This window comes from Phoenix dactylifera, chromosome 1 (genome assembly GCF_009389715.1).
Source record: "Phoenix dactylifera cultivar Barhee BC4 chromosome 1, palm_55x_up_171113_PBpolish2nd_filt_p, whole genome shotgun sequence".
Lineage (NCBI taxonomy): Eukaryota > Viridiplantae > Streptophyta > Magnoliopsida > Arecales > Arecaceae > Phoenix > Phoenix dactylifera.
The window spans coordinates 24,225,482-24,250,596 of NC_052392.1; the positions used below are offsets into that span (position 1 = coordinate 24,225,482).

General features: G+C 37.4%; 2 protein-coding genes across 4 annotated transcripts; both read right to left on the reverse strand.

Moving 5' to 3' along the window:
- Positions 1-1,223: 1,223 nt before the first annotated feature.
- On the reverse strand, positions 1,224-17,974 carry LOC103720692 (probable ribosomal RNA small subunit methyltransferase B). Of its 3 annotated transcripts, XM_008810524.3 has the most exons (19): positions 17,762-17,974; positions 17,565-17,648; positions 17,319-17,473; positions 14,327-14,440; positions 13,983-14,048; positions 13,386-13,469; positions 13,203-13,289; positions 12,994-13,085; positions 12,843-12,903; positions 10,340-10,399; positions 9,238-9,298; positions 5,642-5,749; positions 4,653-4,771; positions 3,986-4,057; positions 3,673-3,758; positions 3,394-3,490; positions 2,510-2,660; positions 2,065-2,165; positions 1,224-1,982 (listed from the first exon to the last, which is right to left on the reverse strand). In XM_008810524.3, exons 1-17 carry the CDS (start codon positions 17,946-17,948, stop codon positions 2,517-2,519), a joined length of 1,677 nt encoding a protein of 558 aa, XP_008808746.1. In that variant the 5' UTR covers positions 17,949-17,974; the 3' UTR covers positions 1,224-1,982; positions 2,065-2,165; positions 2,510-2,516. The 3 variants fall into 3 exon arrangements, with proteins under 3 accessions (XP_008808746.1, XP_026665641.1, XP_026665642.1); XM_026809840.2 differs by having other exon boundaries at positions 13,203-13,469; XM_026809841.2 differs by lacking the exon at positions 14,327-14,440 and having other exon boundaries at positions 13,203-13,469.
- A 3,395-nt stretch (positions 17,975-21,369) lies between these two features.
- Positions 21,370-24,317, reverse strand: LOC120111937 (disease resistance protein RPM1-like). Its single transcript, XM_039130351.1, has one exon. It carries the CDS (start codon positions 24,300-24,302, stop codon positions 21,558-21,560), a length of 2,745 nt encoding a protein of 914 aa, XP_038986279.1. The 5' UTR covers positions 24,303-24,317; the 3' UTR covers positions 21,370-21,557.
- Positions 24,318-25,115: the final 798 nt, after the last annotated feature.

Below are 25,115 nucleotides of genomic sequence, written 5' to 3' on the forward strand. Positions count from 1 at the left end.
ATTTTATTTTATTCTATTATAATTTAATTTAACTTATTTTATCTTATTTGAATTTTTGGAATATTTCTTTTAGTACATATATAAAGATTAGCAACCATTTGAGTAATTTAAGAGAGAGAGAGAGAGACATGGTAAAGTCCAGTTTATTTCGAAGTCAGAATCCAAGAGGGAGACAAATTAGAAAGAAAGATATAGATTCTAATTTATTTTGGGATTTTTATGAAAAAAATACTATGTGCAATAATTAAAGATGAAAGATAGTGAGGTAATTAATATATTTTTAAGATACATAACATAGGAATTTTGATATAAAATTAGATAGATGGAATCAAAATAGAATATGTTTTAATTTCAAAACTATCATTTTTATACATAGTATAGCCATACAAATTAAAAAGAAAAGGAACATGGCCATAAATCTGGTATTCAAGTTTATACAGGCAATGAATAATCTCAGTGTTGAAAAGTTTGATCATTTTTTTCGGTCAAATCAAATTACATAAAACTCCTGCTACAGATGATCATGTTAAACATGCTAAAGATTAAGCAAATTCTTATAAAACAAATAAAATACAATGCTAGTTCTGCTATAATTGCATTCTTATGAAAAAAATATATATACATACTATAAAACATACATACTTCTTTTTCATATTCAAATCTTTTTACATACATACGGAGCCATAATTAACACTCTAGCATAGGTATGATTGGGGCATTTAAATATATAGAGAACTAGATCTCCATAAAATCTAAGATTTTAAAATATGATGCAAATATAACTAAGGGTTTCCATGGCCAATATTACTGCTACTTAGTGGATGACATGATACAAGATGAATCAACATTTTGATTTAACTTGGCCGAGATGTGAGGGCCAAAGAAAAATTTAAAGAAACAAAGAGAGATTAGAATTTAACTAGTACATGATGATTGACATGTTGAACTGTCCTTTATCGCCAACCATCATTGAATTGGTTTCAACATTTAACAAGGAACTCATGTAACTTAGCATTGGAGGATCGAATGCATCCTCTGTACTTTTTTAAATGTCAAACCCCTAGGTGGAATTTTATACACAGAAGGTCAGGGATATGTGAAGCACCAAAACTGATGTCAGATTTCTTTGGCCATCGTTTGGTTGCAGAGTTCGCGTTTCAGAAACAGAATGTCATGCTCGTACCAAGGAGATCAAAAGGATTGAGACATGAAACAGATACGCATCACCTGAACAAAAGCATGTTTTTTTGTAAAAAACAACAGTTTTACAGAATGCGCTCAAACATTAACCGAGGAAAATAATCTGCAAAAACTAATTTCTAGCAGACTTGACATCACTAGGACAAGCAAGAATCTTAGTCAAAGAGTGGCTACAGTGGTCAGCTCATCCAAGAAATGTGGGGTTCCGAAGGAATCAAATCTTCGCACAAGGGCTAAAGCACAATGGGGCACCAAATTAGTGATAGTACCCTTCGAGCTGGAAACATCACCCATCAATTCCAACAGTGTTTGCCATTCAATCGGGTTTTTGGTCTTTTCTATTGATAATAACATCATCACATGAATTTTACAAATGTATGGCATCTTAGTCTTAATGGCAAAGCTGGTGTCTTGCTCACAAACAACTTTGTAGAACATCATGAACAGAGTTGATGCTTCCTGGACTTGTTATTGACTAACTTTCATAGGTTATCTTAGTGAAACTGTTGCTTTCGCATCAAGAGATTTTAGAGATGAAAGCCTCTCATAATTTCAAGGGCCTTAAGTAGCTGTCAAAGAATTTTGTGAAAGAATCATCAATGTCATCTTCAACAGCTGTCATTGCTGGCACATATGCACCTCTTCTGATCTCTTTCTTGATATATGGCAGATCAAGATATTCCAATGCTTCAGTTTTCCAAATGCCTGTTTGCCAATCATGAAGTGATGGAGCATGCATTCATGACATTGATGGGGCATTACTCACCGGAAAAGGTCTCTACCTGATAATATTAGGCAATGGTGAGATGATCATTTAAGTTCTTATATTTTAAAAGAGATCAAAATGAACATAGCTATCAGCACCTGGTTGCTTTGTTTATTTTTGGCCGTCTCCACTCCAATAATTGAGCACATTTATCCTCCCAAAACATGATGATTTGGGGATTCTGGAAAATTTCGCTTACCTGAAGTGGAAAACAAATAAAAGCTCAATAAAGACTAGCAGTAGCGATGGAGCTGCGGCCTAAAATGACTAACTATGAGATGCTTCAAAGTTTCAAACACATTAAGAAATATCAGCAAAGCTGAAAAAATAATTGGAGGTCAGGCTTAACTAATGGATGTGAAATTCTACATGAAATTTCATCATGTGGAGATGACCACTGAGCGACCTATGTCAAAGAGACATATGCTGGAATCTTAATCAATCATGTATCACTCATGTATTAAGATTTCAGGGGAAAATATAAGGTATCTTCTTGCTTAGTAACCAAGAACCATAGGAGATATTCAGGTATGTGGCTCTTACAGGGAGCTTAGCATGGGTAGTCCAAGGATCGAACTAGCCGCGCTGCAAATGACCCATCCATCCTATGCTTGACTGGATTTGAGAAAAAGAAACCTTTATCCGTAATGAAATCTGGAGGCACATATGGATGGACAGGATGCACAACAAATTCCTGGAAAATAGGTATGCAAAAAATGACCAATCAGCAATGATATGATATAAATTCTGAAGTCATACATCAAACCTCAATCACTTGCAGGATTGGGAAGAAAGGGGAAAAACACTTTGATTATTTCGAAAAGAACATAAATGATGACAGGAAATATAAACTATAGTTAAACTAAAACCAAATACTGGATAATGGATATAACCATGATCAAATAATCGCCAGCAATAGGGCCAAACTCCATCTAAAACTCATAGATTAAAACCATTTTCCAATATGACATTAACAAAAGCCTTACATTAATCAGCAATCAGATGGTCAGACAACGATCAAATGTTTTTAACAGGTGAATCTACTCAGAGCCACCTAAATTTGCTGCTTACATTACTAACATAAAATACAAGTATAGTCAGCCATGTTTTTTCAATTACAATGTTCAGTAAGAAACAAACCTCAAATCTGATCCAACTTCAGAAAGTTGCCAAATCAATTATAATTCTCCAAAAGAAAAAAAAAGAAATGATTTTTGCATAGACCCTAACACATATGTTCCGCACAAAGAAATTGGCATTGAAAAAAGTAAAGCTCAATACATCCTGCAGGGTCAAGTTGGAATAAAGGCAAAACTCAGTATTCAGAAGATACAAACAGAAGTTTGTACAAAAATGCATATATGAAGTTGTTGACTATTGATGCTACAACAAAAGATACTTCAAGTGGTGCAGTTAAGAGCCCATACGGGATGCCTCTGAAGAAATGCTGCAACCCGCTCCTCATTTTCTTCAGGATCAATGGAGCAAGTACTGTACACAAGTATCCCACCCGGCTTCACCAGCCTATGCATGCACAATGTGATGTTAACAATGTATAAGAGGAGTTGCTTCCATTGGAACTACTCCAAAAATGTTAAACAAGTAATAGACTGGGCGCATCAACTGCTTAAAAGATGCAGCGCACAATAGAATCTTTAATCATATGCCAATTTCAAATATAGAAGTTTAAAGCCAAGGATCCTCACATGGAAGCTGCATCAAGAAGCTCGTCTTGCAAATGCTTCAACTGCTCTAAATCTTCTAATTGTCTATTCCAACGTAAATCCGCTCTCTTCACAAAAAAGGCAGGGAAATCTCATCAAAATTCACCAAATGATATATATATATATATATATAGAGAGAGAGAGAGAGAGAGAGGTTACTGAGACTGGACACTTCTAAGAAAACAACCTACCACGTCTTTTATCTACTTTTGTCTCATTGGAAAAATAAACTGCTTTGGAAGATGACAGTGCATTAGTGTTGCCAAAAAGGAGAGCTGATAATCAAAATAACTACCTTGGAAAGAACACCTGTTCCAGAGCAGGGAGCATCCAAAAGGACTTTATCAACCTTTACATTATGCTTTTCCTATAAAAGAGGAAATTATCCATGCTAAAACTAAAGGAAAAAAATAAATGAGAATGGCAATCACATCACATCATCCGAGATGGTTTACTCACAAAAAGAAACAGGAAAGAAGATAGAACAATAGTTTGTGAATTTTCTCATTTAGCAAAATCATATTTTGCATTGGATTGGGTGGCATATAGGTGTCAAAGGTGATGTGAACTAAAGTATTTGAACATAACATGTTAATAAAATGGCTGTTTGCTGTTAGAATCAGCAAAAAAAAGCAATAACCCTTTGTCCACTTGTGAAATAATTGAAACAAAATATAACATGTAGAGCAATTATAACAGTGAAATGGATGGCAGGATGTCAAAGCAAATGATTGTCAACTTAAAGATGGACCATCGAAAAATTATACCAGTACTTGAAGAAATTAGAAGATGAAGCCAAGCTTCCAATCAAATCACTCAAAATAAGATAGATAAAACTTCATATTACAGCATTAAATGTCATAATCCTTTGATACAACAAGCAACTAATTCTGGAATTGAGATTATAATTAGCTCTTTCAACTTGTTTGTCTAAAGTCTAAACTCTGACAACCATTACTTACAGCATATAATCGAAGGTCAGCATGGGTTGTAATGACCACATTAGTGACATTAAGTAACTTGCATGCCTCTTTGAGAATCCTTAAGCGACCTCTATTTATGTCAATTGCCATTACCGTACCTGCACCACACAAGGTGTCTCTGAAAATCAAGTTACTTCACTCCATGGTAAGATCATATGCATAAAAACCTAATGTAGAAGATCAACACGGCTGCAAGAGGAGGCAAGCTATATGTCAGATTAAAGGTGATCCACCATCAACAAAGAGTGAAGAAATATCCAACAGAAGAGTAAGATACTAATATAGTTAAATTGCTTGGCACATATTCTTCTTCCTGTTATAAGGGCATCTAGATATAACAAAGAGGCAAACAGTAAGGATTTTGAGATTTCATGTTTCATGTTTGCTCTGACTTCAGTTCTACTTGAATGGCTTAAACCATTACTAAAATAATATCAATGTGTCAGTTCATCTCCAATTGAATAACAGTTTCCCTCAGTCTCCCTCTTTTTATATTTTGGATGCATCACCACATTACAATATGTCTAGTAAAATCTTTCACTACATTCTCTTGTCAGAGATGAATATAGCAGAAATGGGGAAAGCATGTGATTTTCAATGTGTCATAAATATGTGGAATAAACTCTCTAGCTCAAATACAAATCCCATTGGCTGCTTTCCTATGAACATTATAGATCTTGAATTAAGTCACTTAATTTTTCACAAGATATCAAATTTAAATATCAAATGAATATAGCTGTTTTCAAAATGCTGATTATTCCTAAGTGAAAAACAGGAAACTGCAGAAGGATACAGAGCTAACAAAACTTAGATAAATACACTAAACACAGGAGCAGAATAAGCAAGGAATTTAAACTCATACAACAAAATTACTATTTTTTGTCATTCCAGCAGAATGCACTTTATTTATCTAGACAGACAGCAACATGAGCACTTGCTAAACCAAAACATTTCCAGTTGAAGTTAACCTTTTCCTCTCAGACATGACGCCATGAAAAGAGTCTTTCCACCAGGTGCTGCACAGCAATCAATGATGGCATCTCCTGGTTGTGGGCCTACCACAGACACCACCAGACCTGCATTAAGTAGTTGATCATTAACAGAAGGAATCTGAGTATATCCCCGAACAGGTCCTGAAGCTTCATGGAAAGTTTTGAAATATCAAAATTCATACGAGACAATCATGTACATGCAAATTTGCCACTCCACCATTCAGGAATCAATCACCATACAAAAAATGAGAAGAAAAATCATAAATCGGTATTTTGTGTTCATCTCAATCTCCAACAGAGTCAATCAAAATCAAAGCCAGCCTTCGCAAGAAATATGGCCCTACAAAAACTGTAAAGTGTGATAAAATAGATGGTACGGTTGTAAATACAACATACTTAATCCCATTAGTTGTGGTAAACTTTAAATTCCTGACCATACATTGCTATAGAGGCCACATCAACTGGATGCGGTTTAGCCTACAGTTCCTGTGAGCCTGTGAATCAAATATGACCGTCTGATAGACCATTCAGAGGTCCATGCAAATCCCATCTGCCTCAACTCCCATGCAGATGCAAGTTGAGGCACTGACATTATTCATGTAGGACTGTTGGATATGATCCTAGACCCCTTCCAGCCACCATGTTGAGTTCACAGGTTTGCAGGAACCTGCAGGCTAAGCTGCAGCCACATCATGGACCAATGCAAGCTATTTCAGGTTTAAGACAATTTATTTAAATATTCTGGAACCAGAATGCAAATCTGATGTGTCTAATATAAAGAGTTCAGCAAAAATTTTGAGAATTTGTAGGAGACTTATATAAATAGAAGAAGAGATCTATAATTTAAATTCTCTCTCAGAAAACTATACTAGTACAAAATTATATAGTAATAAATAAGTTAACTCTAGATGAATCTCAGCAGCAGCTTTAATTGGCAACTTGAGGCATCACACATAAAGTCCTGAATTAGAATTCAGCATCTCTTAGTTTCCAGGTTAAAAACTTCAACAGTCTATTCACTCTTCAAAACCTGGGTGTGCACCAAAAGATCAAGAAACTAGATAAGTTTTTTCTCAAAATAAAGTTTCTTCAGAACACTCCTCAGAGGGATGATAAAATGCAGTGATGAAGGACTCATTTCCAATCTAAAAATAAGAGTAATAAAAAAATAAGGCGTCTCAAAGCATGAGGCTCCTGCCAATGTGGGGTCTAGAGAGAATCAGATGTGTGCAGTCTTATCCCAATGCAAGAGGCTGTTTTCATGTTTCAAACCCGTGACACTCGTGTCATAATGTAGCGACCTTACTATTGCGCCAAGGCCCACCCTCAAACTAAATATAGGCTTTAATAAGAAATCTTATTGGTACGAAAGCTTAATTTCAAAAGGCCATATAATGCCCACAACAGATTTTACATATATTTAAACCCGGATGTCGGGGAACATATGTCAACCAGGTCCATTCAAGTTTTAAGATCCACAGCTTACTGATTCTCAAAGACAAATAGCAGACACATTGGGTTTCCAAAAAAAAGATGTCAGCTACTCAATTCTCAATGGAAAGATCATAGTTCACTGTAGATGTGGGAATCAATAATCATGCTAGATATGGTACACTTCCTCCTGCAAGCTGGTAACATGGGGATCTCAATATAAGGTACCACCTTGTTTGCCATTGAAAATAAGACAGATGACAGCCATAAAGGCAATCACAAGCCCTCACCTTGTGCCAGATAAGAAGGTGCCAACCTTTTTGCCATGAAAAAGATCACAGGTGGGAATCTACAGTTTTCTAGGTGAGAGTACACTTCTTTATCTCATTGGGAAAATGTAAGTGCTGCAGGATGGAAAGATGTGGAACTCAACAGACGGCACCAATTTGTTTTCCATGGAAAATATGCCAGATAATTACCATATAGGTAAGCACAACCACTCACCTCAGACATCCACCCACCAGCACATATGCAAAGCTATTTGGATGTTGTAGTGCACAGACATGCACAAAGTAGAGTATCAGAATTGCTACAGATTCCTTTCAATTCAACAACCTCTAAAGATGCCATGCAACATGGACTTTTTAACTCCTTTAAATTGTATAGTAAAGCATACTATGGGCCATATCTCGTAAGTTTACTAAAACAAGGTGAGAATTAATGCTCTAATTACTCAGAAATTTCAGAATGCCCACCACATCACCCTTTTGGGGGCGTTTGGTATGGGGTGATCGTCCTAGGATCAAGGGTGATGTGGGTGGAGGTGATGAGATCACCGTATTTGGTTGCACTACGGTGATCCTACGTGGCGGTGATCTTAAATCACCTCCACTTCTCAAATCACCCCCCAACTTGGTGATGGAATACCCGTCCTTGAGATCGGGAATCCAAGATCACCCCAGGGCAGTGATCCTGGGTTGAAAATTAAAGACAAAAATACCCCTCAAGTTAGCAGAAAAATTGATATATCAATATACCATCAATATATTATGTCAATATATATATATATATATATATTATGTTGATATTATATATTATATTATAATATATTACTAATCATATTATTATCCCATTGTTATTGAAGGATAATTTTAAATTCTAGTAGAAATATATTATTATTTTTTATATTTATATAATGAAAATATTTAATATATTACTATATTACTTCTATTTATCTTACTTTTCAAAATAATTATTAGTATTAAAAAAATCTGTTATAAGTATAAATAAAAAAATTAATTCTATAATGAAAAATAACATATTTTTATAAGATTAATAATTTATAGGAGTAATAAATATATTTTTATAGAATATATTAATAATTAATATATTGATAAATATATTAATATTTTATTATAATATATTTTATATGATTAATAAATATATGATAAGGGCTACTAAAAGTAGAATATGTGACAAAATTATAGAGTTATTATAGGAATTAGTATATTGACTTACATTTTTAATTCATGAGAATTAAAAATACATAAAAAAAATCCATCTAAGATATATCAAGGGTATTTGTGGTATTATGAGGTTAGTGATCTTAGATCTCCATACCATACCAAACAAGTTACTCATGAATATCCAGGAATTTTTAATCACTGAACCATGGCCTACCAAACACATTGATCTTAGATCACCGGGGATCAAATCACCCCAGCATTCGGATCACCGGAGATCTTAGATCACTGTGGTGATCCTGTTGGGGTTACCAAACCCCCCCTTTCTATTTATATCTTCATTAGACTATCAAAGTTGAACCAGAATTGCAAGATAACATGGTAAAGAATTGACTGAGATGGTATTAGTATTTGTCAGTAATCCAATTAAGAATTCAGATTTGTGTTGGCATGTCAACATAAAGAAGAGAAAGACACGAGATAAACCATATCGGAATTATGACTGGGAAATTGAAAAGGACTGTTAATACTTAATAGTGAATATAGTTTTTGTGGCTTTTTTTATGGGTTTGTACTATACAAATTACAAAACATTCTGCAAAATTGCAAAGAATAAAAGCTTTTATGTTGTAACCATTTTTTCACAATATATAGGATCTTATTAGGGAAAGCACTGACCAGCACTCTCATCCTGAACCGAACATATTCCGTCTTTTAGCAAGCCAGCTTGTATTACAATCTGAGCAGAAGTAAATGAAAAGAACTCAGAACCCACAATGAACTTGCAAAGCCAGATCCAAGCTGAAAAAACAACTAGAACTATATGATTATATGGGAACTATCCGTACAGTGTCCAACGGCAGTATAGAAGCATACATGCATGTTTGAGAGCATGCACTGGGTATGTGTGCGTCATGTGGGAACATGTGTGCATGTTTGCTGTGTCTGCAAGGTATTATATCTCAAAAGCCTTCAAAAGTTGCATTTCAGTTTGACAATTCAACTTGGAATTTCAAGGGAAATTTAGATTAAATAAATGTATTGCTAGTTTATCCATAGTGCCTGTATAAGTTACTACCAAGTGTATATCAAATTTCATGACTATAACTAGTGCAAGCTAGTTATCCACTAAAACAGGCAATTGATTAGAATGCATTAGAATTCCTAACTTTTTCATGGAACCAAAGTTCTACATGCAACCGAAAATCACAAAATCCAAGTTTGTTCTAGAAAAAATGCTTCTAGAAGGCCTGACTTATCACACACAAGTAAGACTCACTTCTCTGCACTCAAAAAAATAAAGATATGACCCAGAATAAAGCTAAGTGGACTTGTACACAACTTTTAGCTGAAACTGATCTAAAACTCAAGTTTAATGAAACTGAACAAAACCTTAAAAATGGAGTCCATTCCAAAAAGGTTCCAGCTGAAACTTTCAAAATGACTTGATTTCCAACCTAACAATCAGATAGTACTTCTCGCTTATGATGTTATAACAATATAACTAAGTCTTGGTGATGTACACTTATCAAGGCACGAAAACATGGCTTCAGGATTTGCAGGTGCATACACATTAACTGCATGGCATTTAGTGTTCTAATCATACTTGGTACACAATATAGCAATAAAGTCTCCTACTATGCAGCTTATTGTGCATTGACATAGATTGTTGCAAAAATAGGTTCTACCATTAAACTTCATTTGTGGTTTCTTGAGAACACAAAATACTCTGCAAATGGAGAAGAAGAAACGCATTGTGAAGACCTTTTGCGAAATATACCTGCATGCCAGTATGGATGCGAACAAAGTCATCCATGCATGAAGACAGCTCATATGGAACCTGATATTACCAAAGAACCAAATATTAATCACCATAACAAGGCAAGATGCTGTGCAAAACCTACCTGATTCAGAAATTTTACAGGCAGAACAAATTTCCTACATCAATAAGTATGTATTGAAATAGGAAAGCTTTGTTAAACCCCAACAAGCTCAAATTTATAGATAGATTACTTTTATGATATTTATAAGACCATAACTTTAACCATCAAGCCTTGTCCCGATTATTTGGGACTGGCTTAAAACCCCTAACAAGCAACAAATTAGCCCTCAAATAAAGCTTTGAATAAGCTGATGCAAAATGCCATGAATACATATGGAACACCTGGTTCCAAAATGGTTACAGCTTGGCATGGCAATTTTGCCTTCAATCTTTGCAAAAGACAGTGTTAGCTCCTTCCATCTTATATATTTATTGGTACAAGGAGGTGATGGTTCTCATTTGGCGTTATTAAGCAAGTTCACCAATGGTAATTGGCTGCAAAAGAAGCTTCATAACAGTGGAATGCAAAAGACCACACCACAAGCCTTTTTAATAATCCTAAGGTCCTGCTAATTCATGAATAAACCTTGGTACATTGAACAAAGTCCACTTATCCAACTTTATTCAGCCATCCTCCCCAGGCCCCTCAGTGGTGGGAGCACCATGCGCTGGGATGCCTTTTTTTATATTAAAGTTATGCAGGAAGGAAACAAGGCCAAAAAGTACTACCACATATATGGAAGATTCCCAATAAATGAAACCAAAAACTAGGAAACTTGCTTCATTGAACAATTGACACAACCTAGGATGCTGCAAAAATGCAGGATCTCATAATTAAATTATTTAACTAACTCTGTCATCGGCATCTCCAGAATCTTGCAAACTGAACCCTCTTTATTTTCAATAATGACTTCAAGATAACATTTAACATGCATCAATGTTTATGATTCAAGTATCTTGAATTTGCCCCTAGCACTTTCAGGGCAGGCACTATACACTGAACACAATAACAAAAAGATGAAAATCATCAAACCTAATATAAATGTATCTATGTTACATGGGTTCGAGTAATGTAGCTAAATGTGTCTAGGGGTTAGATCTATCCTACCCCCAAATGTTAGTATATGAGAACTTTGCTAAAAAAGGATCCAAAGTTGGGTGCTCATACATGGACACAATATCCTGACCATGTTTTTGGTGCATGGTGCATATATTATACACCGTTATTCCTTGTAATTTACATTTTACAAAGTAACGTATATCACACAAATTTATTATCCTTGTTTATACAAATAATAATTGACTGAAAGTCAAATTGTAATCAGGACCAGTGACAGGATTATGTTGTTGTATCGATAAGCCACTTCCACATTGTGTCACCAAAGAGAAGCTTGTTCACAACTTCTTTTAAAGCCACCTATTCTCTGTCTATCAAGTCATACAAATCAAGATGCTACTCTAGCCATTTAATTTTAGTTAAAAAAGAACATACAATAATGAAGATTGCATATCTATATGCACTTCATTTTGTATCCCACCGAAGCTGTATCATGGCCATCATGCCTTTCTTACAAAATATTTTTGCGAGCTTATATGGCTTTGCATATTTCCCTAGGAAGCGTCCCTAGTGATTTGTCATGTTGTGCATAAGTATTTCCTCCTTCAAAGTTTTTCCCCTAATAGTCTGTGGTTCATCATCGCCATTGGGCTTCATAGAAGGTTCGATTGACGAGAAATTGAGATTGTAATGCTTCAAATCTCCAAAGAAGTGACCAATCTACAGCACTGAATTCTTGAATATGTTCGGTAGGTCTTTCAACATGCTGTGCTTCCAGAAGCCTACAACAAAACTCCTATAATTTCCAGGTCATAAAGATGACTCAAATCATCATTGTGATGCAAAAAGGAGTCCAAAACTGATCCTAGAAAAGATTTGATTATCCAATGTAGGGTCGCAGGAATTTTGAGGCATAAATTGCTGAATTGTGGGTTGATCAAAGGTTTCTGGAAGTTATTTAAGGTAGAAAATGAACCTATATGTTTACTTTTTTATTCTAGGTAGCAAAGTTCAGTGACTAATATTTTACTAGTATGCTTCCAAGTTTGCCACATGAAATTTCACATCAACTAGCTTCTAGATGCAAGTCACATCTCTGTCCTAATCCACTATGACATGCATTGCCCCTCATAGGCACTAGAATGAATAAAATAATAAAAACAATTTGTAGAGAGGAAAGGTAAAATCCATCTATAAGAACTAAAATGAACTCTAGATCCAGGTTATAAATCTAGTAATAAAGAGTAAAACAAGCTATAAATCCAGCATAAGAATTTATGCAACTAACAAAGTTCTCTTTGCCTGGTTAAGAGTTGCCTCCCAAATGTAATTAAGCACTTTCATATCTAATCACAGATTATATTACAAAAAAATGTGCAAAGAAAATGAAGATAAATAAAGCACCATCAAATCTTCCAGTCGGTTAACAAGATCAACTCTCTTAAAGCCTTTTGCAGTGTTCACCCTAGAGCAAGAAGGAACCAACAGATTAGTCGCTCAGATAAGTAATAAATGAAAAATTGTTAACCTGAAGGAATAACATGCTATTCAAAACCTTAGGCTGAAACAGGGATCACTGTTGTTCCAGTTCATTAGCCTCACAGCTTCTTCTTGCCCCACAAATTTTGTCCATCTTCTAACCATCCACTGAACAGCAGAAAAATGCCATGAATTCTGAGGATTGCTTGTATCCTTCTGAATATACTATTACTAAGTGCAACCATGTAGCATATGTAACAACAAATAATATAATTGTAGACTCACAACTGGATGGGAATGAATAACAGCAAGAGCACGTGCTTGTGCATGGTCATCACCTTCTAGAGTTGGCAGGGGAAGCGAATCTTTTTCCTGAAACAGAAAAAAGGGGGAAAACAGGAAGGCACAGAAGTAAAAGTATAGCACAGTGATTAGCGCAAAAGCAGTATGTAACATACAATCTCGGACCTTCAGTGAGACAAGTTTCCGTAAAACTGCATTTACTAAATTCCCTGCACCAGGCCTTAGAGCAGCTTTTGCAAGTTTTACATTCTAGAATTTCAGGAAAAGAAGCTACAGTCAGATATAATATTGCGGATTGAACAAAATCACTTAGATTATGCTCAAAACATATATGGTTCCACATTAAATACAGAAACCTGATGATGAAGAGCAGAAGAAACAGGAGATGAATATGATCTGCCTCAAATGTATTTATGTTTATCCATAAATGGGCAGGACATGTAAATTCTACAAGATAAGGAGATTACTAGGCCCTTCACTAACATATGGGCTTACAAAATGAAAAATAGCAGGAGATGCAACTTGAACACCATCAAAATGAAATATCTAGAACTAATACCTCAGTAACCATTAGAAATAATAAAGATCAAAAGAAAAGCTACTTCTAAAATATGTTAATCAACCAAGATTTATTTATTTATTTTTTAAACTAAGGGCATCTCATAGCTCTATTGAAATTTTAACTGCACCAAAGCGACTAAAGTTACTAATCATTTACTTGTACAAACACTGACATGGAAATGTAGAGAGAAGTCTGAGTACCTCATCAACAACAGCATATGGTGGCATGCCTAGCTTCAAGATCTCGAAGAACCCAATGCGGAGAATCTAAAAAAAGAAAAACAATGATTTTAGATACATTACAAAAATAACAAAAGAAAAGAAATACTGACAGTAGAATCATATGTTATAGCAAATCATGATAAATATAAGGAGAAACATAGCAATATGATAACCCACCAAACAAAATAACAGACCAGAAATGAGAATAAACAGTGTCATTATAATAGGTCTAGACATCCACATCTTCTAAGTTTCTCAAAGATAAGATCATACTGTCAAAACTCGTTGCATATTCTGTAATAGTTAAGTATAAAGCTTTATACTTGCAGTAGAAGTGGTTCCATGTCTGTAAACATTCTCTCCTTGTTACAGAGAGACATGATAAGATGATCGAGGTAGCGTCTCCAACGAACACTTCCTCCAACAACATCTGTCACCTATAAAAGAGTGGAAATATAAGCCGGTGTCCAAGAACAAAGAACTCATGTAGAGTTAAAGTGAGACCCGACTTTCACAAAGCAGGAGCAAAAGGAGGACTTAGATGCACCTCTCAATAAGCCATAATAACAGCAATGCAGTTCTACACCATATCAAGCAGTTTTTATAGCTACAACTGCATTATGAAAAGAGATACAATTTGCAGAGGTAACTGCTCTTTATTCAGTAGATCAAAATATCCCAAATCAAAGCATGCATTACTGTAGTATCTGAAATTCAGGTCAAGAATGCCCCTGAAGTATGATTAGGGTGGATGAAACCACGTTTGATTGGATAATTCAGAGAAGGGCAAAGATCCACCTTGTTTTATTGAAAGACAACAAGGATCATATGGCCCATAGCACATTGCCAGATAAGCCATAGTGGTTACAGGTATGATTTACATGATTTATAAAATAAAGCCAGAGATAAATAAATATAATGAGCATCATAAAATAACTTTCCTTGCTTTTTTTTTGAAAAAAAAAAGCTGGCAAGGCAAGAATCACCTACTTTGCAAGTTGCCACTTATAAGATTAATTACAGCCAACCAACCAAAAAACTTGAAAGTGCCAACAAACAGCATAAATGATATATGCCAATGAAGTTGAAGATCAGCCGCCTAAGATGACAAACAACAGAAATGGAAGAACAGGTTGGTAGTTAGATGCTAGGATTTTGCAGGTGTTCTTTTATAGTTAATTTTTAGGATTCTACTTTAAGTTGAAGTTGATACAAATTAGGAGCTTGATTTGTGTCGCAGCAAAACAAACCATGAGATTTTAACTTGTATTTAAGAGATAGAGGAAGAGACTTTGCATCCTTAAACTGAGGCTTTTAATGTATGTCACCATATGGAAGGGCGCCACCTCCTTATTTTATCACTTATTGAAGTTGCTTGCTGTACGTAGTTATGCAATACATGCAGGCTCACTGTAAATTGCTTGCTTTTTCAAGAAGGAGAGGACCTTATCTCCCATTTTAAATAGTTTTGATCATAACGCATGTGCAAGTGCACATGCCTTCTACTAAATATTCTATGATAGAGGATAAAGTTTAAAAAGATTTTCGCATAGATTAGATGCTAATATGTCGTCTATTGCACATATTATGTTCTTAATCTAGATAAGTTTAACTTATGCTAGAACCGACAAATCACTGTGAATTTCAATTTTGGAGGTTCCAGGGCTCTTGTTATGCATAGAATTATAGAAATCCTTTCCCATTTGGACTCCCTCTTCAGAGTCTAGCAAACTTAGGATACCTCCTTGTAGAAGTTTAACATAATCTAAGCTTCTAAGGATAAGATCTGATTAGTGTTACTATGGGAATTGAAAGTTGGAAGTATAGCTTCTTATATAGAGTATAAGGATGAAAAAAGAAAAATGAAGATCAGATTAACTATTGTTGTCTTTAAAGATTGGAGATTCTAAACTCAAACTGATCCAGCACTCAAAAGTTAGTCACCTCCCAACAACAGAATGCTGGAGAGCACATATTTTTTTTAGAGATTGGAGAGTCTCAAACTGTTCCAAGTCCCAAAAATTAGTCATCTCCCTCCCTATATGACAAACAGTAGTCATCCCTTCTAATGTAGATCCACCTACATGTCGTTTTGTTCTTGTGTCAATTTTATGCAACATACCAAGGGAAGCAAGGATTTTGTACCTTCTACATTAATAAGAGCTATTCAACAACACTCATTTTTATCTAACTACCCATCCCTTAAATGTCCAACTTCAGGATCTATATAAGATCTTTGGTTAATCCCCATAAATTTTGGGCAACCTACATTAGCAGATATTTAGATTTATACTCTGTTCCGTGATTTCAAAACCCGGTGAGAAGTCCCATAGGATGCTGAGATCGGGTACCATCCCAAGTGTTGGAATAGGACCATCAGCCATCGGCCCAGCATCCCAATCATTGTGTCCTAGGACATCCCCTGCCCCAAGTGTCAGGAAGGTAGCAGCATGTCCCATCCCATGAGATTTAAAATCTGGTTCCCCTCTATTACTTTCAAACTTCACCCGTTTCAATCTCACTTATGGTTTAGAGAAGCTAATAAATCTATGAGGAACTTATTCGCATTGTTCATGAAATTCTTCAACTCATTTCAAACTACTTTCTGCATGGTGTGATCTCCATCTGGAAAATATTATCAGAATCTATTTCCTCATCTGTTAGTGCAGCCAAATCTTGCATTATTTGCTCTGTTCTCCCGACAACCAAAAGAACCATTACATTCATTTAACCAAAACCTCCCCCAAGCTCTAAGAAATTTTGGTTACATCAGAACTTGTAGAATAAAGACAATTAAGTGTATGACCTTCACATTTATTTCTGTAAGATTCCTCCGCTGACTGAAGGACTATAGCTGGATGCTTCACTCTCCCTATGAATCCTCATGCAATACACAAGTAAATCTTTTATATGGAACATGTAAACTTGCTTAACTACAAGCGCATGTTGACTATGCAGTCCAAAATACTTGATTTTCCAAACAAATTAAGTTTCTTACCATGAAAATATTTCCATGTCCATTCATTTAATACATATGAAAAATCTCAATGAGTACTTCTACCTTATTGTGCTTTACTATTTGCTTTCTATTTCAGCACTTCATAATAACACCACAGTAACAATGTCGTCAGGCTACTCTTGCCAGTGATGCATGCAAACTTACTCTATCATCAATTTTTGGGTACATGCATATATCCAGATTAGAACACACTTTCAGTATAATTTCCCAACTAAAAATTAGAATTAGCACAAACTAACAACAAACAAGAACAAAGGGGGAGGAGAGGGGAAAATATATGAACTCTTTAGCAATACCAGTCTAATATCTCTGTCGTCCAAATCCCGTGTGCGGAACCCAAGTGTCCTCTCGACATAACTCATCTCATTCTCGGCAGCTTTCCTCCCCTTCTCATTCAAAAGGTCCGCAAAAGCGCCACCTTGCTCAATCCTCAGCAGCCTCACCGCAGAAACTATTCCCCACCAAAAACAAATTTTAACAGTTAACCAGAAAAAAGAAACATAATATGTTATCAAGATCTTATCTCTTTTCTCCTTCAGTACCTGCTCTGTGAGGAGAAACCTCAGCATTTAGCTTCTGGATATTTATCTTCTTGGAATCAAGAGGCCGAGAAATTCGACTCCTCTCTTTCGAATTCAACGCAAAGAAGAGTAAGTCAATGAGATGAAGATAATGGAGAGTATGATGGAAGAGTTGCACTTGTGAGAGAGATGGTGAAGCAAGGAGTTGAGTCCTTTACCTGCGGTCTTGGGAGAAATCCGGACATCGGATTTACGGGTTCTCTTCGAGGACCTGGGCAGAGGCGATACCTTGGGAATTGAGGCTCGGGAAGAGGAGAATTGGGAGAGAGGTTTCTTTGGAAGAGAGAGGTTGGAGCGATTGGAAGAGAACGGAGAAGGGGAGAAGAAAGAGAGGGCTCCTTCCATTTGCCTTCCATTTCTTGTCCCCCCTCGGGAGGAGATAGAGCTGCTATAACTCAACGTATCACGTGCTAGGCACGTGCCTAAGTTCGATAATATCAGCGCGGTGCAGAAGTACGTGCAAGGTGTTTTAGAGTTTAAATTAATCTCGGCTTTAACATGTTTTTTTCTAAATAAAAAAATTAACAACATTCTACTATAAATATATCTGTGGGGATCAAAATATAAAATATTCAAAAATTGAGATAAAACATCAGGTGTAGAAATCTAAAAGATCGATCCTGTATAATTTTTGCTACTTAAAATGCCATTCAATCTACTACTTTGTCAGCTTTTATGTATATATGCCACATTTTAAAAGAAAATAATATACTAAAATTTTATATATAAGCTTCATAATTATGTAAATATTGCACATAAGTTCTCTATATAAACTATCTGAAAAAAAACTTGGCCACTTTAAGAGGTATTTAGATGGCATGTGCTACAATGTATGCAAGAAATCTTTAGCCAGTAATGGCCAGCTAAAGGCTGAGAAATTGCTCGAGAGAGCAGAAAATTTCAGTTAGGTTTTATCCATGATATCCTGGTTTGATTTTTATTTCTTATATCTCATTTAACCTCGTTTTTCTCATTAGCTGCTTGATATTTAGTTGGAGACTGCTCAACCAAGACATGTTTAATGCAAATTCCCGCCTCTTCATTTTCTAGTTCATGTATGCAATCAAAAATTTAGTGCTAATCAAGTATATCTCTTAAAGAACTAAGAGTTCACTTAGTTGCTTTACAGAGGTTTAAACCCACATTACCAGTCATATGCATTTTTTTTTCTTTCTCTCTTTTTTTCAGACAAAAATATTGCTAGCTCTGCAGTTTAACCTGTCTATTCATTCACAAACACAATGACGCACTTGAAACATTTTTTTTTTTTTTAAATACAAACATTCTTCTATAGGCTATACACAAGATGGAACAAAGTGCCCCTTGATTTTTTCCCTTGTGAGAAGTAATGGAGGAAGTGAGACAGTTCCCCGTAGATATTATTAATCAAGAAAAAATGTAAAGAACACACACACACACACCACACACACACACACAGAGAGAGAGAGAGAGAGAGAGAGATGTCGTTGTTGTTGTTATACCAGAATAATCATAAAGACTGCATGAGCTATCAAGAGATTGTCTCGCGTTGAGGTAATCATAATACATAAATATTACCGAAGGAATTGCTCTATAAAGTTGAATGTCTTAAACAGATGCTAAATATATGCAGTGAAGAGCAGGCTAGAATATTATTGTTCGTTCTCAATTAGTAGAACATTGCTAAAATAAAAATAAAAGAGGAATTGCTATTATAGATTTTGCCTCTGATATCTGCAGTCTAATGGCTAATAGAAAACACAACCAAAGTGCAAAAAAAAAAAAAAGAACAAACGGGTAGGAGGGTGTGTGGAAGAATTATAACAGGAACATGGACATGGTGAGCGGGCGATTAAAGGGTAAAAATCTTGTGATCATGGGAAAACTAAACTCGTGAATAAAGCCTCAGCCCAGTTTATGTGCCCAATTTACCATCTCAAATTGGCAGATATTTGGTGCCAATAGTATCTATATAACTTGATAAGATTTTTTTTCATAAAATATAGAATTGGAATAAAGAAACCGAGTACGGAAATTTGATTTTTCTCTCCTATCTTTGTATTCTATATCAAGATTTCACGAAGATTTGGGAGGGCTAGACTTGAACTGATAAAATACCATTTCATTTATTGTTGGTTTGCATGGATGCTGCTAGTTTCCTTTGTTTCTACCAGGGCTCCATCTTGCATATAATTTGAAATGATTATGTCCCTAAGTCCTATTTAAGGATATTAACAGGGATGAATACTTGAATATTGTATCCGCCTCCGAACTGAATGGGGCGGTTTGAATCAAAATTAAATGTGATAATTTTGGTGGTGGTTTTAAAAATTAAAAATCATTCAGTTTCGAGTTCGATTTTGGTTTCAGTGAGTTTCTCAATCCGAACCCAATCTGATACCGGATCCGAGACCAAATCTGAATCCAAAACCGAAAATATCTGATGATTAATATTCTTAATACACTTTCTATTCAATATGAAGTCAAATTAGGAACTTCATGAAATAATCTGGACTATTCCATATTCCACCCACTGAAAAATTTGGACCGTACATTATTTTTGGACATGTTTATTGGATAAGTTGGTACGGATTATATTATTGAAATTATGGATGATATCTTTAATTTTATTATTTATATGTGAAAATTTTGAAATGACTAAAAAAAGTTAAATAGTTTTCGATTTTGCTATTTTTTTGGTGGCTGTTATGGGTTTTGATTTCAAAAACCGTTCAAGTTCAATTTCGATTTTTGGACAGCGGTGATGAATTTTGAGTTCGGTTTTGGTTTTTCCACTAACTGCAGAATCCATCTCATTGACATCCCTACTCCTATTTTTATGATAACAAAATCTATACTTTGCAGAGGATCATTTCCAATTGTCAGGGATACTAATTAATTAGTATTAGTTAGTTTTTTTAAAGATGAGGTGGGGCTAATCCTAATCTTTTATCCTATATCCAAACCATCCCTAACTCCAATTAGATTTGAATCTCCAATCTCTTGCCTGACAGATATGAGGTGATGTCATCCAAGCTATAATTGCTTGATAATGCTATAATTAATTTTTGTTCTCCAAAGATACAGCTGTATAATTTAATGCGAAATTAGCTAAAGATAGCTGAAACCTTGACCATGCCAGAAACAAAAGCTTTAGCTAGCACTAACCTCATGATCACATCAAGGGACTTGCTGCGCAGATGTCATTCTTGGTGAATGGTGACGCTATCAAAGTTATGAGGATATTGTGTAAAGCCAATGTTGTGACATTTCTTTTCATCCAAGAAGAAGCACAATGCAAGTCTAACGAGCTCCATGTTGACACCCTTATTAATTTAATTAGTTCGACCACCATTCCGGCCGCCTCCACTTCACTGGCCCTCTCTGCTTCCTACTTCCACCTAGCAGGCCCAACCTCCTCCATGGTCCTTCTACTCCCCTTTTCCACCTTCTGTGTCATGGCAGTGGGTGGGAGGAGGAGGGGGTGGAAATTAAGTTTGGTCAGCTGTTCAACTCGGCCAGCTGCATCATTCAAGGTTTTACATGGTCAACCGTTGGTCACAATTCAGACACAACGTATGCATTCCATGCACTTACGTCCATTTCTAACAGCGCATGCAATTTTTTTTTCAAACCTTGGCATCATTATGATCCAAGCCTTCTAAATTTTCGTTGTTGCTTGACAAAATATATTTAAAAAATTAAAAATAAGCATCATAGTAGGAACATGTTAATTAAAATTAAGCATCATATTAATTATCAATTGGTATATATCATTAATCATAAACATGCATACAATATCTGCCGGCACCAAACACGTACGATAAATAGGGTGGCATGCAATGCCTTGTTACATTCCCACGAAATAAGAAGCAAATCCTCTGCAGACCAGAAAACAACAAAGAGTTTCTACACCCACTTGGGTGGCTTGGAGCCATCGACCTTGGCCTCTCCCACTTCCTCGGTCACTGCACATCACGCGCGGTCGATGTCGATGAGGCTCTCGCGGCGCCCTTCCATTCGGAGATCGACACGGCCCGCGGTAGGCCATCCTTTCCCGCATCCTTTGATCCTTAGGCTCTCCACAATGGGCATCGCCTCTACTTTCACTGTCACCACCTCCAGCTCGCCGAGGTCCATGAGATGCATTGTTCTAAGCCTCGAGAACCCTCTCCTAGAGTGCAGCTCCTTCCCCACGTACGCATCCTTGTGAAGCCGGAGCTCCGACAAGCTTGGAAGTGACTGAAGGAGAGGGAAAGGGTCGGCCGCTAATTTGGTTCCACTAAGGACCATCTTGGCCAGGTGTTTCAACGACTCAAGGTGGCCCGGCAATTTCTCCATAACGAGGCCATACAACTTGAGGCTTCGTAGCAGCGACGGCAGCTGGCCCAAGGATCCTATAGAGCTCATCAGATTGTCCTCTTTCGAGTCGGCTGTTAGCGAACGGAGGCGGCTCAGCTTCTGAATGGCATCCCAGAAACGGGGTTCATTCTCCATGGTGAGCCGCGCCACGCCCAGCCTTCGCAGTTGTTGCATGCCCTCCAGCTCCTCTATGAAGCCCGGTTCGGCATTGGCCAGAACAAGAGTGCAAAGCTCTCCCAGTCCACCAATTCCTTTGGGCATCGGTGCGCCTTGCCTTCTCGGAGCCCCCATTGTTGCAGTGATTCTTTGTGAGGAATAAACAGCAAGATACCGCAGCCGTCGAAGCTTGACGATTCCAGCAGGCAGCTCGTAGATGGATGAGTCTCGGAGATCTAGCATTTCGAGGCTTTGCAGCATACTCAGGGCCTCTGGGAGCTGAGCACGCCGAGTGCCCCTCAGGTTTAGGTACCTCAAATGCTGCAATTGACTGCCGTGCGGCATAAAACGATGGCCTATATCCTGGCGCTCCACATCCAGCACCCTTAGCAATTTGGCAGATTTCAAACTGGACGACACAAAAACACTAAACAAGATCAGCGACCGAAGATGAGCTAAGCTTACATTTAGTGGCTGGTTCACATCACACTGGGTTGTTAGCCGACGGACTTTATCAATTCTTGGCCTTGGTGAGCTTGGACCAACGATTGAGTAGAAGAAGTCCTCCTCCCTGGACTTTGAAATTATGACCTCGCGCATTATATCATGAACTTTGCAGCTCCTTGCCCTTCCTGAAGGGTCGGTTTCCGTCACTTGGATAATGCTCCTTTTGACAAGCTCGTCGAAGTATTCATCTGCCATGTCCTCCACCGTTATCTCATGCGTCGCATTGACGAACCCTTCACCCATCCACAGCCTTTCCAGACGACTGCGCCTGATGGTGTAGTCCTCTGGAAATATGCTAAGGTACAAGAAACACAATTTGAGATGGTAGGGCAGATCTTCATAGCTAAGGCTCAGTATCTTTTTCATTACTGCAAGGGTGGGTTCGGTCTCCATTTCAGACCCAAGACGGTCATGCAATTTCCTCCATTGTTCGACAGTCTTAGGCTTGGTTGCCAGTAGGCCACTGATTGTCACAATGGCAAGCGGCAACCCCCCGCACTTCTTCACAATTTGTTCAGTCAGATCCTTCAACGTTGGGGGGCAATTATCTTTTGATCCGAAGGATCTCATGCAAAACAGAGTCCAAGAATCGTGTAGGGTCAAAGGTGGGAGATTGTACACAAGAGCATCATCTTGTGTACAATAAAGAGAAGAGGCAGTAGCAGCAATATCTGTATGCCGTGTTGTTATCACAACCCGGCTACCAAATTTATTATCAGGCAATGCAAGTTTTATACTCTCCCATGTTTCTTTGCTCCATAATTCATCAAAAACAATCACGTACCTCTTATTTTTGAGATGGTCTCGGAGCATTTGGATGAGGCGAGACTCGTTTGCTGCCTCTATCTCCATCCGTTTCTGCATTTCTCTTCTTTCTCTGATAGAAATATAAGGTTCCAGGAGGGAAGGAGGGCCTCGGCGGACCTCAACGACAGTTGTTGGGTCTTCCTCTACTTGAGCGGAGAGTTGTTTGATCATGTCTCTTAGCAGGATTTTGAAATCCCAATTTTGCGACAAAGTGATCCAGACATGGCAATCAAAGAATCCATGGATCCTCACCGCCGGGCTATCATAAACCTTCTTGACAAGGGCAGTCTTGCCCATGCCACCCATGGCGACCACCGAGATCACTCTCAGGGACTTGCTTCCTTCCAGCAACCACCGGATCAAATGATTTCTTGGCTCGTCGATGCCCACGAGTTCTCTTTCCTCGACGAAGAGAGCTTGTAGCTGTCCTAGAACATGTGGCTCCTCTGTGGTGCTTGTGCTGGGAGGGACTTGAGGGACTGGGTGGAGACCGAAGTGTGTAGGACCTTCCTGGGCACGTTTAATTTTTTCCTTGATGAGTTGTAGGTGGTTGTGAATCTCGTGCAGCTCTCTCCATTTCTTGATCAGCTGAATGATATTATAAAAAAAGCCCCTGACGCCACGGCGGCGAGGCCGGGCTATGTGAACTTTGAATTCATCGATGAGGTCCTCGGTGTCATAGGCCAATTCATTCACTTGTTTGACCCATGCTTTCACCTCAGCATTGGTCGCCACCTTTGCATCCGCACTCCACAGGAAGGCTTTCATTTTACTGAGCTCAGCTTCGATGACCCGGACATCTTGACGGACCATTCCGGGCATGTTGATCTCTGACGAGACAACGTCTGACAGTTTTTTCGAGAGGGCACCGATGGCAGTCGTCGCCATCCCTGTCACAATGGCCTCCGCCATCTCTCTTCTCTCTCTCTCTCTCTCTATCTCTCTCTCCACCCTGGTGAAGGTAGGAGATGGTTAAGATCTTGATAAGAATTAATTCTGCTATAGAGATGGGCACCTGCTAATATATAAGAATAACTTTTGCTTTCAATCCTAAAGAGCAAAGGGAAGAGATGGATGTCTTTTTTTTATTCCCCCAATACTAAAACCAAAGAAAGATGGATGGATGCCTGGCTTGCCTCTCTCATCCAGCATAGCAGGCTAAAGATATACCATGACCCCAGCATATGCTATTAAAGTCGTGCTTAGACTCTTTATACCATTATTCTCAGGATTACAACAACATAGCGAAGGAAAGAACATTCTGTACGATGGATGTGAGGCTATGCAAGGACCACACAAGCAGTTACTTAACCACTTTATGTATAACCATTACAACAGTAGAGTTATTTACACATCCTCTTTTTTGTTTTAATGCTGGAATTTTGATACAAGTGATTTATGCTATAGTTAGCAGAGATGCCAACATTGCAAAACCAAGGGAGAGAAATGTGACAGAGAGGAGGATGTGAAAAAGGGCTCCATAGATGGGCAAAAGGATGGCTGCATGCAACCAGCTCACAAAGAAGACTTTAAATGAACAATGGCTGCTCGATCGATCGAGACCCTTAACTCGCCCATCCACCAAGCAGACGAACCCCATCCGAGAAATTTTCAGCAACTTTAGGATGGTCGCTGTGATGCCACAGAGGTATGAGATGGTCCTCTGCAAGTGCCACCATCCAGTTAGTATGCTACCACATT